Below are 23140 nucleotides of genomic sequence, written 5' to 3' on the forward strand. Positions count from 1 at the left end.
GCTGCGCCTGAGCCCCAGATAAGCGGATGGCTTTGTTGCTCGTAGACTACCACATTCGTTTGCACTGACGTTTTTTTTTTCCCCTGATAAGAAACACTTGAAATGGACAATGGTACCATCAACAATATTTCTTCGGTGTGCATTTCCACTGATGCCAGCCACAAAGAACATTTTTGAACCCAAAACTGAGCAATGTCTGTTGAGTTTTTTCTTTATCTTCTGCCGCATGGATATAAAACGGTATTTTTTTTGAAAAAAAATATGCTATACTGTGACAACCCATTTGCCACATGTGGCCTTGGCCTCGGTATTTGGGGAAAGTGTAACCCATTCTTATCTCACAGGACTGTTCTGTCAGAAACCAAGAGATGGGTTTCCCTTCTGAACTCAGAACACCAAATCCTGCAAAATTCTGGAGACAGCGTTCAACATATTTCAAGCTCTTCTCGTTTTTTCCCAACTCCCAGTGCTCATTCACAAGCCTTGCATGCGAGACATCCAAGAAGATGTTCTGAAAGGTTTCTTTCCTGTCAAGAAAAGAATGTAAATGTATTCAGCCAACATTTAGAAAGCACCAGGATGGCAGAAAATATGACACCTCCCTTTCCTTAAGGATCCACAACCCAGAGGAAGAAATAGATGTACACTCCACACACACACACACACACAACTATTTACATGCCTGCTTCAAAATGTTTCCAAATAATTGAAAGTGAGAAAAATCCTCGGTCGTTTATGATACATTTAATAGCAGAGAGTTGGCTAGATATAGTATAGCATATCTCAAAAAGTCCGACCAAACATCCCATCAAAGGAGAATAACAGTGTATGTTCCTAAAAGAGCAAGGACTATAAGCGGTGCAACCTTCCATGGGGCTGAATTTTCTTTAAAGTTTCTTGTATGAAAACTGTGGCATTGAGAGGTACAAGCTATGATGTATAAAAGGGATAGGCTACAAGGATATACAGTGCAAGGAAACATATTTATTATGTTGAGAAGACTTTTAAATGAAATATAGCCTAAAAAATATTGAGCCTCTATACTGTACACCTGAAACTAATATAATGTAAATCAACTAAACTTCCATTTAAAAATTGAGATGTCAAATTATACTTCACAAAATATCTAAATACACAAGATAATGTTTCTTCCAACAGATAGTTCAACAAAATGTACATCTCAGGGAGATGAGAGCCATGTTGATCTTATGGCTTCATGTGTCCCGAAACCCATCACCACATACCACTAGAGAAGTACAAAAATGCAGTTTCAGGAGCAGAAACATAGGAAAAAAGGATATTGGATTTTTGTGTGTGTGTGATAATAATCAGGATTTTAGCCCTGATTCTATTATTGGACAAGTTACCTGAGACTGCGTTTTCTCATCTGCAAAATCAGCATAACATCTTCTGTGGGAAGGAGTGATTGGTGCAGAAGGAAGATCTCAAAGCAATTCTCCCCCTTCTCAAGGAGGAAGAGTTTCCAGGAACCTGTCAGTTTCAAAGTCACTTCACATTTGCCATTGGGTGGGGTCACAAGGGCTCTCAACTGTCTACACAAAGGTGAGGCTTTCTCTCTATCATCCTCAAACTGATTTTGGTCTTACTTCCTCAAAGGTCTCCAGCATCCTCATGTGCCTTCCTCTTGTGCTACAGTTAGACCCAGAGGGGTAAGATATCCAAATATATATTTGGGTTTAGAGGAAATTAAGAACTGCCTTAGGACAGGCACTTCATTCCAGATTTCCAGTTATATTGTCAAGTATTATTTAATCCCTATCTACCATTTTTCTCCATGCAAACATTTCTTTAATGAGTCTCATGGGAACACAGTTGAGCCAGAGCAGGGTTAAAATACTATTGACTCTCCTGGCTAAATCAATTCTACGTATTTAGTGTATATTTAGATTTTATTTATTTTTTGATGTTACTATTATTATATTATATATTATTAAGCATAAATGGATATCAGTGGAAAATAATTGTTTCCTTTTTCTCTGATTCCTTATCACACAGTTACCTTCTCCAGAGGCATCTAGTGATGTGACACATTTATGTAACTTTCCAGAGGCGTTGTTTGGAATTTCAGATGTGCTCTACTGTGATGGCACACTGGCTACATGATTCTGCCCATCTTAGTTGTTGCTGATGTTGTTGCTTCACTAAGAATATATTTTTGCTGTTGCTGTTGCTTCAGAATATATTTTTGGAGTTGTTTCCTTATTAGTTCACAGAGGGCTGCTTCATTCTTTTTAATGGCTGTATATTATCCCAGCGTTTGGACTGCACCATAGTAAATCTATCCATGTCCCTAATGAAAGACGGGTTTTTTTCATATGCTATGCTACCATATGTTCATACATCATGCACACCATCCAATTTGGTAAAATCTTCCATTTAATGCATGTATTATTTTACCCAGGCATTTCAATTCTAGGAGTTCAGTTTTCAGTAATACTTATACAACTTGTGCGATGATCTATTTGTGAAGACATTTATTGCAGAATTTTTGTTATCAGGAAGAACTGGAGAGAAATCAAGTGTGTAAATACGGGCACACAGAATTGTACATCTCCCTCTTGTGGTCTATGCAGCTGTCAACATAAATGAAGGATGCCTGTACGAGCTTACGTGAAAGCTGTGTATAACACACTGCTAAATGAAAAGAGTAAACTGCAGTAGAGGCATGCATATGTTGTAGAGAAAAAACCAACAAAACAACTCATACATACAGAGTTCTAAAAGCAATGCTAAGAGTATCTACACGGGGACAGCAAGATTTTTGGAAATCCAAGTGAGCGAGCCTTCACTTTTTACTTTGTACATTTGTATCCTTTGCATAGGGCTTCCCTGGTGGATCAGTGGTAAAGAATTCTGCACTGCAAGAGATTCAGGTTTGATCCTTGGGTTGGGAAGATCCTTTGGAGAAGGAAATGGCAACCCACTCCAGTTTTCTTGCCTGGGAAACCCACAGACAGAGGAGCCTTGCGGGCTACAGTCCATTGGGATTGCAAAAGAGTCAAGTACAACTTGGTGACTACACACACACACACACACACACACACACCCAGACTTTGCATAGTATGAAGTTTTTTTTGTTTTTTTTTTTTTTTGGTCAAAAAATGAATAGTTTCAGTGAAAGTTTTTCAATTCCACCATGATGTCCAATATTCTTCCAGGAGCACTTTTGTGAGATCTAAGGAATCTGATATGTGGAAAAGAACCTACTCTAACGAAGTTCCTGCCCAAGCTCAGCAAACATTACCTAATACGGTTCCCTTTCTTACCTGTGTAGCTCTGAACACCATTATAATTTAGTCTCAGATCCTACATTTACAAGTCTGGCCCATAGGGCAGCTGAACTAGCCTATCAGAAATTTCAGAAGCAAAAGGTAAAAATCTCACCTTTTATCTTCAAGCACTTTAGGAATTTTTAATAACTTCATCAAATCCATCTTGTCACCACTCGATGCCTCAAGTGTTGGTTTTTCAAACACAAAAAGCACGGTTCTCAGATAATCCACCTGCACTGATTTTGAAGCTGCAACTTTTTGTATTGCCTCGCCCAAGCTCTCTTGACATCCTGTAGAGAGGAGAAAAGCAAGCATCATTCCTCCCCCCCTTTCATATCTACTGTAAATTAAACGGGACATCTTTGGCTTTAATTTAGACCGGTCACCTTGAATCTGGAAGGCTTGTTCCCAGTTGATGACCTGCGGGCACGCTAGGACTTCCTCTAACTTGTCAGGAGCTTTGGTGAAGATGTGGTAAGTGTTGGTATAATAATCCAGGTCATCCTTCATCTCCTGACGTAACAAACACCAATCACATTTACATAGTGATATCATTCACAAAATGCTTTGCCTGTGTCCCGAGTGCTAGAGACTAATTTACTGGATAGGCTTTGTTGTTGTTGTGTGAGAGAGGTGCAGACATTTCCGTGGACTCCCTTGTAGAACAAGCCACTGGAAGGGGCTCCTTCCTGGTGGTGCCCCGGAGTCAACTGCCCTTGGGACGACGGGCAAGCAGTCCCAGCGTCTGAGATGGAAAGTGCAGCAGAAAGAGTGCGTGTTAAAAGCCTAAGAGAGTGGGGGCCTGAGGGTGGAGGGCTGGGGTCCAGGCTCCTGGTCTGTGAGAAGGTGACGCCTCCGCTAATTCTGAAAGTGAATTCGCAGGCGGCGCTGGTGGCAAAAAACCCGCCTGCCAGTGCAGGAGACGTAAGAGATGCGGGTTCAATCCCTGGGTCGGGAAGATCCCCTGGAGGAGGGCACTGCACCCCACTCCAGTATTCTGGCCTGGAGAATGCCATGGACAGGGGAGCCTGGCAGGCTACAGTCCACTGGGTCACAAAGAGCAGGGCACGACTGGGCCACTGACACTTTCAGGTTAGTTCTGGCCCAGCCCTCTGGAGCTGGCACGGTGATCAGCGCTCGGTGTGCCCGTGAGAACAGAGCACTGATAGAAAAAGTCCCCACGCCGAGCCATGGCTCCAGAGCCCACAGAAGCACCCGGGCGCAGGGCCCGCTGTGCCCCCAGCCGCCTGTCTGCCCCCTGCTGCTGGCTCGCCCCCGGGGGCCACTGCAGGCGACACTGTGTTCTAGCACCTCTGATGACTATCTATACGGATAAGGGGGACGGGCCTGTTAAAGTACCGCTACTCCGGGAAGGATGGGATTCGCGACTCATACTCCCCTGAAAGATGAAGACGCTCTTATGAAACAAACATGGCGTCTACTGTTTCACAAACCTCTGACATCGTCATTTTTGTCAACTTCATCTTCTGTGTTAGGAAAGCAGCGGTCTTACTCAGCACTTACTCAGCACTGCTCGAAGTATTGTCAGATTGCGGTATCGAGTCACAGGGAAAGCAAAACATTTCCTGACCATTTGCAACCGCAGGCATCCAGGTTGAGGTGGATGCCTCTAGAGCAACTGTCTCTAGAGCAACTTCCAGGTCCCGGACTATTGGCCCTGCGGTCTACTCCCGCACTTTGGCTCACCATCCTGCCCTCTCCTCCAAGCAACCCTTCCCAAATCTGCATGATCAGATGTGTCAAGATCCTTCCCCCCAACCCCCGCCCCGCAGGCCCCTCGCTGCAGCCCCTCATCCCTGTCCTGAGGGTGAGTGGCCTGACCCTCAGGAGCCAGGGTCTCACCTCCTTCTGAGGCCGTATGACGACTGTCTGATACTCTGGCCAGGCGTCCACCAGCACCTCCAGGTTGAACGGGTTTTTATTTCTAATGTGGAAAAGGGTGCCATACACCTACAAGAGCAACAACAAAGCAGCAGAGGATGAAGTTTCTCTTTGAGACAGGGTCTTGCCTGTGGCACAGGAAGTAAAAGCAGGAGTTAGAAGGACTTGATGGAGGACTTCCCTCATAGTCCAGGGGCTAAGACTCCCAGCCCCCAGTGCAGGGGGCCCAGGTTTGATCCCTGGTCAGGGGACTGGATCCCACCTGGTGCAGCTAGGGGCTCACATGCTGTGGCGAGAGAGCCCACGTGCGAGAGAGGCCCGGTGCAGCCACAGAAGCAAATAAACATTTTTTTAAAAGAAGGACTTGAAACAGCAGGACTGGTGGTTCCAGGATGGCACGTTGGAGTATTCATTGAAAGACATACTGCAAAATGGTGCAGGGAGGATCCCCCAAAATCCAAGTTAATAACAAACGAACTGGCTTCTCTAACATGTATTCATTCATTTTTTGAAAAATCCATACTTTGATATTTTTCCTATTTTAAACGTTAATACCACACCATTTATTCAGCATCTGTCTATTTATATCAAATTTGTGTCAAATATGGAGAATTCAAAGGTGGATATGATGTAGCCACTGCCTCCAAGTTAAATCTACAAGGGCAAAGAGATACACAGTCTAATCTTAAAAAGGCATGTGTTCTAATAGGTCTGTGCACATGGTCAGGTGGGGTCACAAAAAGGCAAAGTCACTACCCGTCCAGAAGTGGTGGGAGACTTACAGAAAAGCTAACATTTAAATTGGACCATGAAAAATAAATGAACCTGGTGAAGTAAAGAGAAGAGGAAGATCAGCAATTTCCGTTAGGAGAAGGAACGTGATTGGCGGCTTGAAGGTGCTGAGATTCAATCCCACCTGCTGAACTGTGAGGGGTCAGTGATCGTAATGCATAGCACATCTTCCATGTTGGGAAATGAAGAGACTTTTTAGATAAACGTTTGTATATCCAGTTAAGGAGTATGGGCTTTATGCTTTGGACATGAACCACCACTAGCGTTTTAAAACAAGGGAGTGATATGATCATATGTGTGTCAGATAGATACTCTGGTTATCAAGTTGCAGGTGACCAATAGCTTGGAACAGTTAAGGAAATCCACTAAACATAGCAGCAGAATTGGTTCAAAAGATATTGTAGGGTCTCTCCTGGTGGTCTAGTGGCTCAGACCCTGAGCTCCCAGTGTGGCAGGGAGCAGGCTCGACCCCTGGTCAGGGAACTAGACCCCGCATGCTGCAGCTAAGACCTGGTGCAGATAAATGAGCAAAAATCGATTTTAAAAAGATATTGTGCATGTATGGCTGAGTCCCCTGTGCTGTTCACCTGAAACGGCCATGATGTGGCTGATCAGCTATACCCCAGTACAAAATAAAAAGTTTTTTTAAAAGATACTGAAGAATCCCCAGGGAAGTAAAGGAGGTGATTGGACGTGGGTGTTAAGATAGTCCCAGGCAGAAGGAATCTTGGGCTTGCACCTCCATCTGCCCTGGACAGTCCTGAGCCCGAGTCTATCTTCTTCACACCTTAGTCCTCTCTTCCCCCATCTCCCCCTACTCCCTTACCTTCAAGGACTCAGGGATGCTCTCTTCCAAGGATTCATACAAAATCTGAAGCTGCTGGGGTTCACGAAGCACAAACATCTTGTGTAGCACCCAAGCCCCTTCCCTGAGGAAGACACTCTGAGAAAAGAAACACACCAACAAAAACACCTGGAGATCTGAGACAGGTATCCCGGAAGAGCAAGAAGGAGAAGTCCCTGAGGACAGCCACGCAGTGCTCGAGGTACAACACGGTACCCAAGGTTGTGCCCAAGTACCAACTGGCGAAATCCAGAAACTGGAACTGTATGTTAGCAACCTTGAAAACAGAGAAAACCTTGTATTCAATAATTCCACTTCTAGGAACTCATACCAAGGAGATAATAGCAGACACCTGTAAGAATGTAAACATAAGAAAATTTACCATAGTATTATGACACTGTAAATTTAGAAACGATCTGAAATCCGTTATAGGAAATTGGTGAAGTTAATGACGGCATATCCAAATAATGGATCACCAGGTAGCCATTAAAATGATGTCTTCAAAATGGATTTAATGACACAGGAAAATATCCATGTCATAAAATAAAGAAGAGATGTGATATAATCCCAAATTAGTACTCACCTCAAATTCATTCTGAAACAACGTAGTATATAAGTAAGATACACTTATGAACATTCTTCAGTCTCATATACACAAATATCTGACTGCATACATAATTATATAATATATATATATTACATGTACTTGATCAAGGAATATAGGATACTTAAAGACATTCTACAAGAGTAGCCATATCTTCTAAAAATTAACAAATACAAGAAATTCCAAGCAATTTTGATGGCTTATAGGAGAGGCGGCAAATTTTTTTAAATCTTAACAATCCTGAAAAATCCAGCATCCTGTGTATGTGTGCTCAGTCATGTCCAACTCTTTGTGACCCCATGGACTGCGGCCTGCTGGGCTCCTCTGTCCTGGAATTTTCCAGGCAAGAATACTGGAGCAGGTTGCTATTTCCTTCTCCAGGAGATCTTCCCAACCCACAGATGGAACCCATATCTCTTGCATCTCCTGCATTAGCAGGCAGATTCTTTACCACTAGTGCCACCTGAGAAGCCCCATATGTGTGGGGGAAAAAAAGTGAAAGTGTTAGTTGCTAAGTTGTGTCTGACTCTTTGTGACCCAATGGACGGTAGCTCCTCTGTCCATGGAATTCTCCAGGCAAGAAATACTGGAGTGGATTTGGACTTAAGCCTCCTGCTTCTGGTTTTCAGTATTATTTTTACAGTAGTCTCAAGACTTCTCCTTCTATACAGCACCACAGATAAAATATCTAGGTTAAAGATGAAAAGTTTCTCCACAGTGAGGGACACCCAGGGAGGTTCACAGAGTTACCTGGAGAGGAGAAGAGGGAGGAGGGAGTTAGAGGTGACCTGAATGAGATGAGCTGGAATCAAAAGAGGAGAGAGCAAGCTAGCCAGTGATCACTTCCTTATGTGTGCTCCACAGTCTGGGCTGCTCAAAGATGTTCATGGAGTTATACAGAGAAGGGAAGAGGGAGGAAGGAGACAGAGGTGGCCAGGAGGATAAAAGGGGGGAATGAAAAGGAGACAGATCCAGCCAGTAATCAGTTCCCTAAGTGTCCTCCACCATCTGGAATACACAGAGATTCAGAGAGTTGAGTAGAGAAGAGAAGGGGGAGGGAGGAGACAGAGGCGACATAGTGGAGAGAAAGGAGAGTCCAAAGTGGGAGAGAGCAGTCAAGCCAGTAACCTCACTCCCAAGTAAAAATAGGTACTGAAGATTGGGTTCTTAAAGGTACAAAATTGATAACAAATATCAAAAAGCAAAGATTAAAATTCTAGAGTAGAGGTTGGATTTTCAAAAATACAATATTAAAGGAAACAAGAAGCAGAAAAAAAAACAAAGTCACAAAAGTTATTAAATATATATATATATATATGAAGTTTGCTTTTAAAAATAGTCTTTTTTTTGAAAAGTAATAGTAGGTTATAAAAATGAAAATTAAAGGAGTAATAGAGGACTTAAAATTTGAAAAAAGTTGAAAAGAAGAAGAAGAAAAAAGAAAAGAATGATTGTAAAAATAGTAAAAATATATCTAGGACTTTCTCTGGTGTTGTTGTGGGCAGTGTGGGGTCAGTTCATTTTCCGACAGTTCCTTGGTCTGGCTTATATTTCTCAAGATCTATAGGCCCCTTCCTATGTAGTTGGTACTAACCACAGGGTTTTAATCTATTGCACCTGTCACTTCCAAGGCAGTTTCCTCGGTTTTAGCCTCTGTTTGCTGGTCTCTTCAGTGTCTGATTTCCGCCCTGACACAAGGGTGGGGGATGGTGGACACTTTTTTAGGCTCACTTGTTCAGTCGCGCTGTGGTGAGGGAGGGACGCTGCAAACAAATAACACTGGTGTGAGCTCGTAGTGTCTCAGCCACACTGGGCCTGCCCCCACTCACGGCGCGTGCACCCTCCCTGCCCACACAGCTCAGGCTCTGGGTTGCTCCGCTGGGAACTGTCCCAGGCTGGCCCTGGGCTGCATGCACCTCCCAGGTCTAAGCTGCTCAGGTTCAGGCACTCAGGTAGTCCTCAGCACTGTTAATAATAGCCAGGACATGGAAGCAACCTAGATGTCCATCAGCAGATGAATGGATAAGAAAGCTGTGGTACATATACACAATGGAGTATTACTCAGCCATTAAAAAGAATACATTTGAATCAGTTCTAATGAGGTGGATGAAACTGGAGCCTATTATACAGAGTGAAGTAAGCCAGAAAGAAAAACACCAATACAGTATACTAATGCACATATATGGAATTTAGAAAGATGGTAACCACAACCCTGTATGCGAGACAGCAAAAGAGACACAGATGTATAGAACAGTCTTTTGGACTCCGTGGGAGACGGAGGGGGAGATGATTTGGGGGATGATTTGGCATTAAAACATGTATAATGTCATATAAGAAACAAATCGCCAGTCCAGGTTCAATGCAGGATACAGGAAGCTTGGGGCTGGTGCACTGGGATAACCCAGAGGGATGGTATGGGGAGAGAGGTGCAAGGGGGGTTCAGGATGGGGAACACATGTACACCCGTGGCGGATGCATGTTGATGTATGGCAAAACCAATACAATATTGTAAAGTAAAAAAAAAAAAACATTTAAATAATAATTAAAAAATTAAATAAAAAAAATAAAGAAGAATCTGAATTAGAAAAAAAAAATATAAGTGGCAAAGTAAATATTTGAGAATGAGATGATGACACTCGAAACTGAATTTGTGGGATCTAGGTGAGAGAAGGGGTTTCCCTGATGCCTCAGATGGTAAAGAACCCACCTGCATTGCAGGAGACCCGGGTTTGATCCCTGGGTTGGGATGGTTCCTGGAGAAGAGAAGGGAATGGCAACCCACGGCAGTATGCCTGCCAGGAGAATCTCCATGGACAGAGGAGCTTGGCCAGCTGCCATCCACGGGGTCGCAAAGAGTTGGACATGACTGAGCAAAACTAACACTTTTACTTTCAAGAGGGAGAAAGAAAGAAGCAAAATAGGAGACAGGTCCAACCAAGTGGGAAAAGATGTAGAGTGTAGGATGAGTTTACTTTATGAGGCTAAAAGAACAGCAGTGGTGATGGACAGGGGAATATATTCATAGAATAGAGTGTTGGAATGAGGAATTAGGCCGTTAGAGGTGAGGGTGTCAGGGGTAGATCAGTTCTGGATAGATGGATGTAGGTTTCAAATCGACAGAGTAGGAGTCGGGAAGGGACTGGGAGCTGCAGGTGTCATAGCCATCACCAGAATGTGGCTGGTGTTTGAGGGTCAAGTGCCGAATATATCAATAAACAGAGCGAGGTCTGGCAGAAAGCAGCCTGAAAGAGTAAAGCTTCATCTTAGCCACGTGGCCCAGCACTCAAAGGAAGACATTTGCTATGCAAGTAACACTTTCAAAGCATGGATTGAAGACCAGGGGTATGCGGACTCTCATCTTTACTCAGGATTCCTATGGGTGCCTGAAGGGTGGCAGGGAAAGGCATGGGCCGATCAGTAGTCTATAATTCAGGGAAAGGATCAGAGAAGCCTGACAGTTCAAAACACTGGCTTTGTACTCAAAATACTTTATTCTCAAAGGACTTTCTAGCTCCAGGGACCTACAATTTCCTTGAGAAACTCATTCTCAGCCCTGGGACGCTGGTGAGTGCGCTTCCAAGGTTTGCAGGGGGGAAATGAATGAACAAATACACATTCTCTAGAATCAGGCTTCCCTGATGCCTCAGCTGGTAAAGAATCCACCTGCAAGGCAGGAGACCCCAGTTTGATTCCTGGGTTGGGAAGATCCCCTGGAGAAGGGATAGGCTACACACTCCAGTATTCTTGGGCTTCCCTGGTGGCTCAGCTGGTAAAGAATCTGCCTGCAATGTGGCAGACCCGGGTTCAATCCCTGGGTTGGGAAGACCCCCTGAAGAAGGGAAAGACAACCCGCTCCAGTATTCTGGCCTGGAGAATTCCATGGTCTGTAAAATGAATGAACAAATACACATTCTTTAGAATAGGACCCTACTTAATTGAAAGGCTGAGAAGAGACAAGAGTTTGGCTGTCTAAAACAATTCTGCTTACCTGCAGTTTCTTTCTAGACGTGTGCAGAGCACCTTCTGCGGTTTCTCAGTGTGACAATGGAGAAATTTCTCTAAAGGCCACGAATAGTCTCACCCATAATAAATCCCACCTGATCAGGTTGTCCCTGTTTAGCATAAAGCTCCAAGTTGCGGACTCTTATTGAGCAAACCGGAGGTCCTGTTTATTTACATGAATGAAGTCAGCAGCTTTGTGAGCCAGAGGAAGACTGGGAACATGTTCCGTACTGAGCAAATTCTACATTTAGAAGTTTCCCACCACAGCTTCCACACTAGCGCTTGTAGCCAACTGGCTGATCCAAAGCAGTAATAATAACGTAATTTGCAAAAATGACCTAGCTGCAGCAATATTCAAATACATCATTTGGGCAAACAAAAGATGGAAAATTTGGCTTCCTTGTGAAATACTCAGCCTCGTAACTTTAAACTCTTGTGACCTCAGTGCCTCCAGAGATTGAGATTCCTTGCTTCCAATGCAGGTGTCACAGGTTTGATCCTTGGTCGGGGAACTAGGATCCCACAAGCCACATGTCATGGCCAAAGATAAATAAATATATATATATATATATATATATATATATATATATATATATTATTAATTAATTTTAAAAGTGAAATTTTTAAAATTCCTAAAAAAGTATGATCTACTTTAACATTTTGGAGACCCTGAAATAGGGGAAAGGGATGTTAAGTCGTCAAAATCTTACCCATTTTCTGGAATGTTGTGAACCAACTTGAGAAGTTTTAATCATTCAGGAAATGAGAAAGGTAAATGTTATTGTCACACAAACAAGGAAGATGATGTTGAAAGGCAACATCGTCCCTGAGGTCACAAAGCTAGCCAGCATTAATGCCTCGAGCTGAAGCCAAAGGCCAGGATCTGTTATGAAACTATGATTCTTCAGTAAGCAATCCCTCACCCCTGGCTAGGTCATATCTCCTTACAAACCTACCTCATTCACTTCAGGCGACATATTAAAAACCACTAATGAGGATTTGGAACTCTCTGTCTACATACTTGCTAAGGACTAGGCACCATTTCCTTTCTTTTCCCTCTTGCCTATTTCAGTAATTCCATTTTTTGAATCAAAAATTGTTCACATAACCTATGAAAGAATTTTTACATATTTGCAATTTTGTGTGATTAACTTGTTAACAAAGTTGCTCATAGTTACACAATTTATTAATTCATCCCCTTTTAAAAATTGTCTACTTCATGCCAGGAAATGCATAATTTTTTATGTGGTTAAGATCGCACTGTGGATAGTGGAGGCTTGCATAGTTTTGAATATCACAGTAAGTACTTTCAAAGAGATACAACCACATTTAAAGTCACCAGCAGTTCAAGATCCTCCAGTTGAAGAACTTTTGCTGAGAGTTCAGAGGTACAGAGTCTGCTGCCTGACCTGAACTCATGAATTGAGAATCTGGCTGCTCTCTTGAATCAGCAAGTGAAGTGAAGTCACTCAGTCATGTCCGACTCTTTGCTACCCCGTGGACTGTAGCCCACCAGGCTCCTCTGTCCATGAGATTTTCCAGGCAAGAATACTGGAGTGGGTTGCCATTTCAAGAAGAACTTCTTTAGAAATTCTGATAGAGAGCAGATTTATCAAGGGGTCTCCCAGCCCAAGTGTCCTACTGTCTTTTTAGAAGCTGGCAGAGAAGACTCTGGAGAAGGAAATGGCAACCCATTCCAGTGTTCTCACCTGTAAAATGCCATGGACAGAGGAGCCTGGCAGGCTACAGTCCATGGGGTCACAAAGAGTCCGACACAACTTAGGGACTAAACCATCACTATCAGAGGAGACCCTGGTCCTTGAAAGACCATTAAAAAAACTGCCCTAAGGTTTGAAAGCAAGAGGAGCTCCAGGTGAATTCTCTAGGAAACCAGGAATTTACTGCCAGCCCAAAGCAGTGTGCAAACATGCCATCACCATCTCAAGGTGACCTTGAAGGAGTCCACTCTAACATATGTCAGGGTTGAGTGACCCTTTAACCTTTGAAAAGTGAAAAGAAAGTCAAAGTGAAGTCGCTGTGTCATGTCCAAGTCTTTGCGACCCCGTGGACTGTAGCCTACCAGGTTCCTCCGTCCATGGGATTCTCCAGGCAAGAGTACTTGAGTGGGTTGCCATTTCCTTCTCCAGGAGATCTTTCCAACTCCGGGATTGAACCTGGGTCTCCCACATTGTAGGCAGACGCTTTACCATCTGAGCCACCAGGGAAGTCCACCTTTGATCTTTAAGTCCCTTTCTAGGAGATCTTGGAAAGTCAAGTCTCCTCGGGATCTTAGGGATTTTTACAGACGAATGCTGACTGCCGTTCAGATGTGCAGTCCTTCTTGAGGCAGCTGCTGCATCTCAGTGTCACACTGCCAAGGGTTAAGGCCAGGACATCAGTGTGAAAGCAGAGTCCCAGAGACCCCTGAGACACTGCGAGAGAATGTGGGGGGCGAGTCTGCACCAGCCTTCCACAGCCACCCCGCCTTGCAGTCTCCAAGCTCCAAGAGAGTCGGTGCCTCCCAGAGGTTCAGAGAAGCCTAGTTCACTGCCTTTCATCATGGTATTAGGCATATTAAAGATGTGATATTAGGCATATTAAAAGTAAGACAGATAAAACAATTTTTAAATTATAGTAGCTTTATTATGTAGCTTTAAATGTGTTGTTGTTGTTCAGTCACTCAGTCATGTCTGACTTTTTGCGACCCCATGGACTGCAGCACGCCAGGCTTCCCTGTCCATCACCATCTCCCAGAGCTTGCTCAGACTCATATCCATTGAGTCAGTGATGCCATCCAACCATCTCATCCTCTGTCATCCCCTTCTCCTCCTGCCTTCAATCTTTCTCAGCATCGGGGTCTTGTCCAATGAGTCGGCTCTTTGCATCAGGTGGCCGAAAGTATTGGAGCTTCAGCATCAGTGCTTCCCATGAATATTCAGGGATAATTTCCTCTAGGATTTACTGGTTTGATCTCCTTGCTGTCCACCTGTACATTCCATATATTTATGCCTTTGGCAACAAAAAAGAGCAAGGGTTACTACCATGGAACACTTGTGAGTGTTTTGGCTCACAAGACCAGCACAGGACTTATGGAATGTTAATTCAGAGTGGACTCTTGACAGGTATACTTGATAGTGAATATTTTGTTTCAGTTCTGTCAGCATGCCTGTATATATCACCTCATTGGGAAGTCACACCAGAAGACCGAGTTTGGGACTCTTTGTGAAAGTGGGGCCAATCGCATGAGACCCCCCATCCCACTATCCCTTCATGATGGACCTGCAGAGCCCCCGAGCTTGGGGGGAAGTCCAGGCTAGACAGCCGGGAGGGACCATGGATCAGAAGGGAGAGAGGTCACTGGAAATGCAGCCTGAAGTTGTCGAAGCTGAGTAGTATGGACGTGGTGCCTGTGAAAGCACAGTTCACTGCCACCCTCCAGACAGCCCACCTTTCCTCTGGAGACCAGGCTACCATAATCATTTCAAGAAGTTATCCTGTGACTAAAGAATTAACATAATGCGATGCGTGGGTTTCCCTGGTGGCTCAGTTAGTAAAGAACTCGCCTCAAATGCATGAGACCCAAATTCAATCTCTGTGTTGGGAAGATCCCCTGAAGAAGGGAACAGCAACCCACTCCAGTATCCTTGCCTGGAGAATCCCATGGACAGAGGAGCCTGGTGGGCTACAGTCCATGGGGTCTCGAAGAGTCAGACACGACTGAGTGCCTTACACACAATGACTATCAGAGCCACACTGGTCCCTTCAGAAAGCCCGGAGGCAGTGATACATAAACCCTTTTGTTCCGATCCCCAGGCTAGATGCATCAGAAAAGGTGACTTGAAGTGTCTTCAGAATGACCACTCTTAAAAGGCAGAGGGTTCTGGGTAGACCCTAGCCCTCTGCACCTTGTAAGCCTGGGCTGAGCTCCAGAGAGACTCCAGAGCTGATGGTGAAGGCTGCTACAAGGAAGACTACTTTGGCCAAGGGATCAGAGAACCTGGCAAGCTCAATAGCCCTGCAAATAGAAGGCGAGTCCAGCAGGAAGCTGCACTCCTGGCCAAGACCCCGTGACAGAGTGTGGAAGAAGTTCAGGTGGCCTGGAGGCAGATTAAAAATAGCACTGGCACCAGAATTAGACAAGGAAGTACAGATCATGTGTTAGCCACTGCCTTACCTTCAATAAATCATCTTTAGAGCCTTAGTTTCCTCACCTATAAAATAAAGGTGACTTGGGCTCTTGGGAGTACTAAAAAAGATGTTGTATATGAAGGTAGCTAACAAATAGGAGTGGCTTGATAAAAGCTGATTCTTACATGTTTCTAGAAGAAACTTTTAGCCATTTGTGATTCTCAATTTTAATTCTTGAGATGAAATCTCCAGGTAGTTCAGTGGTTTAAAAAATCCCCCTGCAGTGCAGGAAACATGGGAGATGTAGGTTCGATCCCTGGGTTGGGAAGATCCCCTGGAGGAAGGCATGGCAACCCACTCATTCTAGCCTGGAGAATCCTATGGACAGAGGAGCCTGGTGGGCTACAATGGGGTCACAAAGAATCGAACATGATTGACGTGACTGAGCATGCACACAAGCATGCAATCTAAGGAAATAACTGGCTGTTACAAAGATGTGAAAGCAGGGAAGATTCATCACAGAAAGGTTAGGAAAAATGAAAAGTCAGAAAACCATTTAAATGCCCAACCATTGGAAAGTGGTTAAATAAGTTACATTGTTCCCAGTCAGTGGTGTTAGCAAACCTGTCCCATGTCAAGAGAAAGTGTTCACGAATATGTTGTTAAATGAAAGAAGCAGATTTCAAAATAGTATGGAGAGTGTATCAGTCTTGTAAAAATGTTGCCCATATGAGTTTTACTTCTCATCAAGGACTCCCCTCTGGACCTTGTTCCATGATTAACACATTGCCCCTCCCCCAAGATTAGGCCACTGCCTACACATGACTGGACCCCATGTACACACACAGGTCCTGAGCACAGCTCAGCTCTACAGAAGAAAGCTGAGGAGAAACCTCTCCCTCCTGCCGAAGGACAGGACAACCTCAACGTGTGCGGAGCTCAGGACAAGAACATAAGTCCACATACCATACACTAAATATTCTGGCTACAAAAAAACCTGTTGTATCGGGGGCTTTGTTCTTGTTGTTGTTGCTACATCATGTCCAACTCTTTTGCAACCCCACGGACTGTAGCCCACCAGGCTTTTCTGTCCATGGGATTCTCCAGGCAAGAATACTGGAGTGGGTTGTCATGCCCTCCTCCAGGGGATCTTCCTGACCCAAGGATCGAACCTGGGTCTCCTGCATTGGCAGGCAGATTCTTTACCGCTGAGCCACCCCCAAAGCCATATGGTCAATTAATCTATGACAAAAGAGGCAAGAATATACAAAAGGGAAATACATCCCTTCAATAAGTGGCATTGTGGAAACTGGACAGCTACATGCAAAAGAATCAAAGTGGACTACTTACTCATCCATATTTTAAAAAACTCAAAATGGATCAAAGACTTAAACATAGGATGTGAAACCATAAAAATTCCTAGTGGAAAATATAGGCGGTATACTCTTTGACACTGGTCTCAACAATGCTTTTTGGGTATGTCTCCTCAGGCAAGAAAAACAAAATCAAAAATAAATAAATAGGACTATATCAAACTAAAAAGCTTTTGCACAGGAAAGGAAACTATAAATAAAATGTAAAGGCAGCCTACTGAATCGGGAAAAATATTTTCTGATGATATATCTGATAAAGTATTAACGTCCGGAATATATAAAGAACTCATGCAACTCAACATCAAAAACACAAACATCAATATGAATCAGCCATGGATTTCACATTGATGGGTGGTTGTTAGAAACCAACATAATACTGTAAAACAATTATCCTTTGATTAAAAATAAATAAAATTGAAAAACTGATTTTTCTTTACACATATTATTGAAGTATAGTTGACTTACAATGTTTCGAGTGCTTAGCAAGGTGATTCAGTAATACATACACACATACATTATTTTTCAGATTACTTTCCATTGTAGGTTATCACAAGATGTGATTTCAGGTCCCTGTGCTATACAGTGAACTTTTGTTGCTTGACAAACAATCTGATTTTAAAATGGGCAGAGGAAATAGATATTTTTCCAAAGAAAAAATACAGAGGGCTAGCAGATGAAATGGAGAAGGCGATGGCACCCCACTCCAGTACTCTTGCCTGGAAAATCCCATGGACAGAGGAGCCTGGTGGGCTGCAGTCCATGGGGTCGCTAAGAGTCGGACATGACTGAAGTGACTTAGCAGCAGCAGCAGCAGCAGCAGATAAAATGCTCAAAATCACAAATCATTAAGGAAATGCAAATCAAAACCACGATGAGATATCATCCTATACCTGTCAGAATGGCTGTCATCTAAGAGACAACAAATAAGAAGAGTTGGCAAGCGTGTGGGAAAAAGTAGATCCTCACACGTTGTTAGTAGAAATGTAAACTGGTATAGCCATTTTGGAAAATGGTATGAAGCTTCCTCAAAAATTTTGAAATGGAACTATCATACAATCCATCAATGCCACTTATGGGATTTTTCTGAGGAAAATAAAAATACTAAACCAAACACATATATGCACTCCTATGCTCATTGTAGCATTATTTACAACAGCCAAGATATGGATGAGATGGTTGGATGGCATCATCAACTCAACGGTCATGAGTTTGAGCAAGCTCTGGGAGATGGTGAAGGACAGGGAGACTTGTCCAGCTGCAGTCCATGGGGTTACAAAGAGTTGGACACGACTGAGCGACTCAACAACAATATATGGAAGCAACCTAAGTGTCTATCAATAGATGAATGGATAAAGAAAATGTGGCATATACCACAAAAAAAAGAGTGAATTCTCACCATTTGCGAAAGCATGGATGAACCAACAAGGTATCATGCTAACTGGAATAAGTCAGAAAGAGAAAGACAAATATTGTATGATTTTACTTATTGTGAAATCTAAAAAACTAAACGAATGAACAAACATTAAAAAACAGAAACGGAATCATAGATACAGGGAACTCTGGCGGTTTGCCAGAGTTGGGAGACGGGTGGAGAATGAGTGAAATAGATGAGGGAGATTAAGAAGTACAAACTGCCAGTTGCAAAAATAAGTAAATAAATAATGAGTCCTAGTAATGAAATGTGCAGCATGGGGAATATGGTCAAAATGTAATAACTTTGTATGATGACAGATGGTAACTAGACTTGTTGTGGTGACCATTTTATAACTCAGAGAAATATCAAATAACTATTTTGTGCATATTGGAAAACACCCTGATGCTGGGAAAGATTGAGGGCAGGAAGAGAAGGGGATGACAGAGGATAAGATGGCTGGATCACATCACCGGCTCAATGGACATGAGTTTGAGCAAGCTCTGGGAGTTGGTGATGGACAGGGAGGCCTGGCGTGCTGCAGTCCATGGGGTCGCAAAGAGTCGGACACGACTGAGCGACTGAATAAAAACAATCTTGTGCATCTAACCAACATAGTATTGTCAATCAATTATACTTTAATTAAAAAGTAATGATAAAATAAAGTGAAACAATAAATAAATAGAAATACCCAGTGAGGTTAGAGGAAAACCAAGACAGTATATTGTCTTGAAAACCAAATGAAAAAATGTCATCCAAGGGTGTTCATCATGTCAGAAGTTGTTAAGAGATTAAGATGAAATGCAAAAATGGATCATTTGATTTAATAACATAGAGGTCGCGGATGATCTTGACAAAAGACTTTCAGTGAAACCATAGCAGTAAAACCCAATTAAATAAGATTCAGGAGAGGGATTGGGGAGAGTGTATGTAGACCACATTTTCAGTGAATTTTTTTCAACGGGAACAAAAAAAACTGGGGAAGTAACTGGAAGAAAGAATGGGTACCAAGAGAAGGTTTTATTTTTTTACAACAGAAGAATACATCAGATAACTATGCTGATAGGAATATCCAGTGGAGGAGAAAAAATGACACAGAAGAAAGATGTGAAACTTTTTGAAGCAATACCTTTAGGTAGACAAAAGGGAGTAAAATATAACATTAAGGGAGGTGGACTGGCTTCAGACAACTGCATGGCTTGTTCATCAGTGGTAACCAGAGAAGGGACACTGGTGAATGAAAAGTTTAAAAGTAGGGATTTGTGGTAGAAGCAGTTGATGGTAGTTCTCTCTTGAGAGTTTAAATTTTTTTAGTGGGCTCAGAAGTAAGGTCATTTCCCAAGAGGGAATAGGGGGAAGAGGTGTGGGTTTGAGGAGAAAGGAGTTATGAAACAGCTATCTAAGTAGGTATTAAATGAATGAATGAATTAATTAAAGAAGGGTAATATGATTGCCTGGCAGTCGTAAGAACTCACTTGAAGATGTGTGGTCATGAATTCGAAATAAGACTATTCAGTGGGAACGTGTGGGTTCCCAGCCACATTCAGCTGTACAAGTCTAGGCTCAGGATGGGAGGCGAGTGGCCTTCCATCATGCTTGCGGTTTTGCCCGTTGAGTGTGAAAATGGTGTGGAAAGGGGTGAGGTGATTGACGGCAGATAACGGGGAGTGATCATAATTTATGCTTCCGAGCAGGGAGCAATGGGATGTGAGTGGAAGGCGCTCAGTGGTGTCTGACTCTTTGCGACCCCATGGATTATAGTCCCTGGAGTTCTCCAGGCCAGAATACTGGGTGGGTAGCCTTTCCCTTCTCCAGGGGATCTTCCCAACCCAGGGATCGAACCCGGGTCTCCTGCATTGGGGGCAGATTCCTTACCAGCTGACCTATGAGGGAAGCCCAAAGTGGGTGTGAAGTGAAGTCGCTCAGTCGTGTCGGACTCTTTGCGACCCCGTGGACTATAGTCTATCAGGCTCCTCTGTCCATGGGATTTTCCAGGCATAGTCCTGGAGTGGGTTGCCATTTCCTTCTCCAGGGGATCTTCCCAACCCAGGGCTCGAACCCCGGTCTCCCGCATTGTAGACAGATGCTTTACCATCCAAGCCACCAGGGAATGGGTCTGGAGGGCCTGGCAGGGCTGCCATGATATTAGAGTCTGGGTTCTTTGAGGAATGAGCTGAAAAGCAGGTAGCTGCTAGAGAATGGAAAATACAAAGTCATAATTGTGGAGGGGTGTCCTTACTGGTAATGACAAGGTTTTGGATGTGACCACAAATAGGTAGTTGAAGGAAGATGAAGAAAAAGGATTATTGAAAAAATAATAAGAACCTGAGAGGCCAGCTGTTAGATATATCCTTCACACATTTGTTGGAATCACCAAGAATTAAGACAGTGAATGTACCAGGGCAAGTGTCCATAAACCAGGACCCAAAATCCCTGAGAAATGAGGGGTAATACACTTGGGATGGGTACATGAGAGCAACAGAGAGGGTCATGGGTTATATAAGCTGATTCCATGAGATTCAAAACTGGACAATTTTAGGGAATCACTAGAGAGGACGGTGAGAAAACAACAACAGAGAACAGAAGGATGACTACCCCACCGCCTGACCAGTGGTTGGAGGGCCATGGAAGAAAACTCACTTCCCATTTAAAGGGGTAAAAGGGAAGCAATGCCCTCAGGGGACAGCTGGGAGCGCAAAGGGGACACAGGCTGTTCACAGAAGAGGCACGGGTTTTGGAGAGGCTACTGACAGTTGACCATGAATTACAGGAGCCTCAGTGGAAGGTATTTTGGAGCTGGAGAAAGATGGGAGGGAGAGTGGAGCCTTACAGAGATTAGAACAGAGAGATGGGAAGTGTTCTGAGAGCCTGGACTCCTTGAAGTGACTAATACGAAAAAGTATGAAGGGTTTCATGAGATTAGTTTAGGTGTATTCAAGGCATATGGGCTTCCCTGGTGGGTCAGATGGTAAAGAACCCACCAGCAATGGAGACCCAGGTTCAATACATGGGTCAGGAAGACCCTCTAGAGAAGGAAATGGCAACCCACTCCAGTATTCTTGCCTGGAGACTCCCATGGACAGAGGAGCCTGGAGGGCTACAGTCCATGGGATCGCAAAGAGCTGGACACGACTCAGCGACTAATGCTGTGAATATGACTATTTTTGTTTGTTTGTTGTCTTGTTTGGCACTTTTGTCTAAAATGTCTTTGAAGCAACGTCAAGTTTAGATGTAAGCTGAAGAGCTCTTATGAGTATATCCTTTTCGATTGTATTTACATGGGGAAGAGGGAAGAAAGGCTGAGAGACTTGGTTTCAAGTCTTGGTTTCTAGAGGTGAGACAGTTTCAAGTCCAAAGTGAAGGACAATGGCCCCAAACCCAGTTAACCTTGCCCAGAGCCATGGATTCAGACAGTAATCATGGAGTTTGAGGAAGCTCATTACAAGAAAAAAACTCCATGACTTATAGATATAAAAAATTGCTTGTTGAAGGATAGGCTGATTTTTTTAAGGACAAACACTACCATAGAATATTTTATGAAATATCCTTTTCATATTTAACCAGTGGCTTGCTCATGGAATACACAGTAAAAATTTTTTTAACAGGGTGTTTTTTTTTTTTCCTAATTATAAAAGTAATGCAAGATTATTGTCAAAAGCGGAAATTCAAAAAAGTATATAACTAGCCTTAATCTACCACCCTTCTGAAGTACTATTAACATCTTTATATATCTATACGGATATATAATCATATCCGACTCAATTATGTTGAGTCTGTAATTCTATTTACTACCGTCTTCTTTTAACATTGTATAGTTGCAAGTTTCATTATCACTAAGAAGTATTTTTAGGGCTTTCCAGGTGGCGCTAGTGGTAAATAAAGAACCCACCTGCCAATGCCGGAGACAAAGACACCTGGGTTGGATCCCCTGGAGAGGGCATGGCAACCCACTCCAGTATTGTTGCCTGGAGAATCCCATGGACAGAGGAGTGTGGAGGGCTACAGTCCGTGGGGTTGCAAAGAGTCAAGCATGACTGAAGCAACTCAGCACGTGCCCACACGTACAGGAAGTATTCTTAAGCCTAACTTTAAGGCCTGCATAATGAGCTATCTTATAATGTAAACATGCCCTAATTTACTTAACCATTTATCTGCTTTGGACATGTAGGGCGCTTCCGAAATTTTGCTCTTACTAAACAATAAGTGCTTCAGGACATCTTTGTATCTCATTGTCAGTTTTTGTGGTTATAATTTATTTAGGCTAAGTTTCTGGAAGTGGGATTTCTGGGTCAAAGGAGAGGAGTAATGCTGAGATTTTTTTGATACATTCTTTCTAGAAGACATGTAATTATTCACAAAGCTATCAGAAGTCCTTGAGAGGCTGTAATAATTATCTTTATTACTAATAATCAATGGTGGTGACATTTGTGGTTCATTTTCATTTACAAGTCACTGTGTTACTTGTTTATATACATTATATCATTTAATGCTCAGAACAACCCTATAAGGGAGGTTATAGTAATTTTTTTTTTTGGTTGCTATTGTCATTTTTTTCTCCACTTTTCTGCTAACACCTCATTTCCCCTAGCTAGTCGTCTCCGTTGCCTATAGTTTTAGTGGGCCGGTCAGGTACGTTTCCCTACTCTTCCCCGACCCAATGGGGGTGGGAGTGAGTCCCACACTAGTCTAGACAGACCTTTGGAAGCTGAGTCTTGAGGGCTAAGGCACATGGATGGAGAGAATGGAATTGACTCACCCCTGTAAGAATGTCCCAGAGAAGCACCCAGATAG

The 23140-nt window shown here is 43.2% G+C and overlaps 1 protein-coding gene across 1 annotated transcript; it reads right to left on the minus strand.

Moving 5' to 3' along the window:
* GLYATL2 (glycine-N-acyltransferase like 2) lies at positions 1–11614 on the minus strand. The gene is made up of 6 exons (XM_070767493.1): positions 11424–11614; positions 6814–6930; positions 5157–5264; positions 3680–3806; positions 3406–3583; positions 1–527 (listed from the first exon to the last, which is right to left on the minus strand). Exons 2-6 carry the CDS (start codon positions 6889–6891, stop codon positions 119–121), a joined length of 900 nt encoding a protein of 299 aa, XP_070623594.1. The 5' UTR covers positions 6892–6930; positions 11424–11614; the 3' UTR covers positions 1–118.
* Positions 11615–23140: the final 11526 nt, after the last annotated feature.

Source organism: Bos indicus, chromosome 15 (assembly GCF_029378745.1).
Source record: "Bos indicus isolate NIAB-ARS_2022 breed Sahiwal x Tharparkar chromosome 15, NIAB-ARS_B.indTharparkar_mat_pri_1.0, whole genome shotgun sequence".
In the NCBI taxonomy this organism is placed as follows: Eukaryota; Metazoa; Chordata; class Mammalia; order Artiodactyla; family Bovidae; genus Bos; species Bos indicus.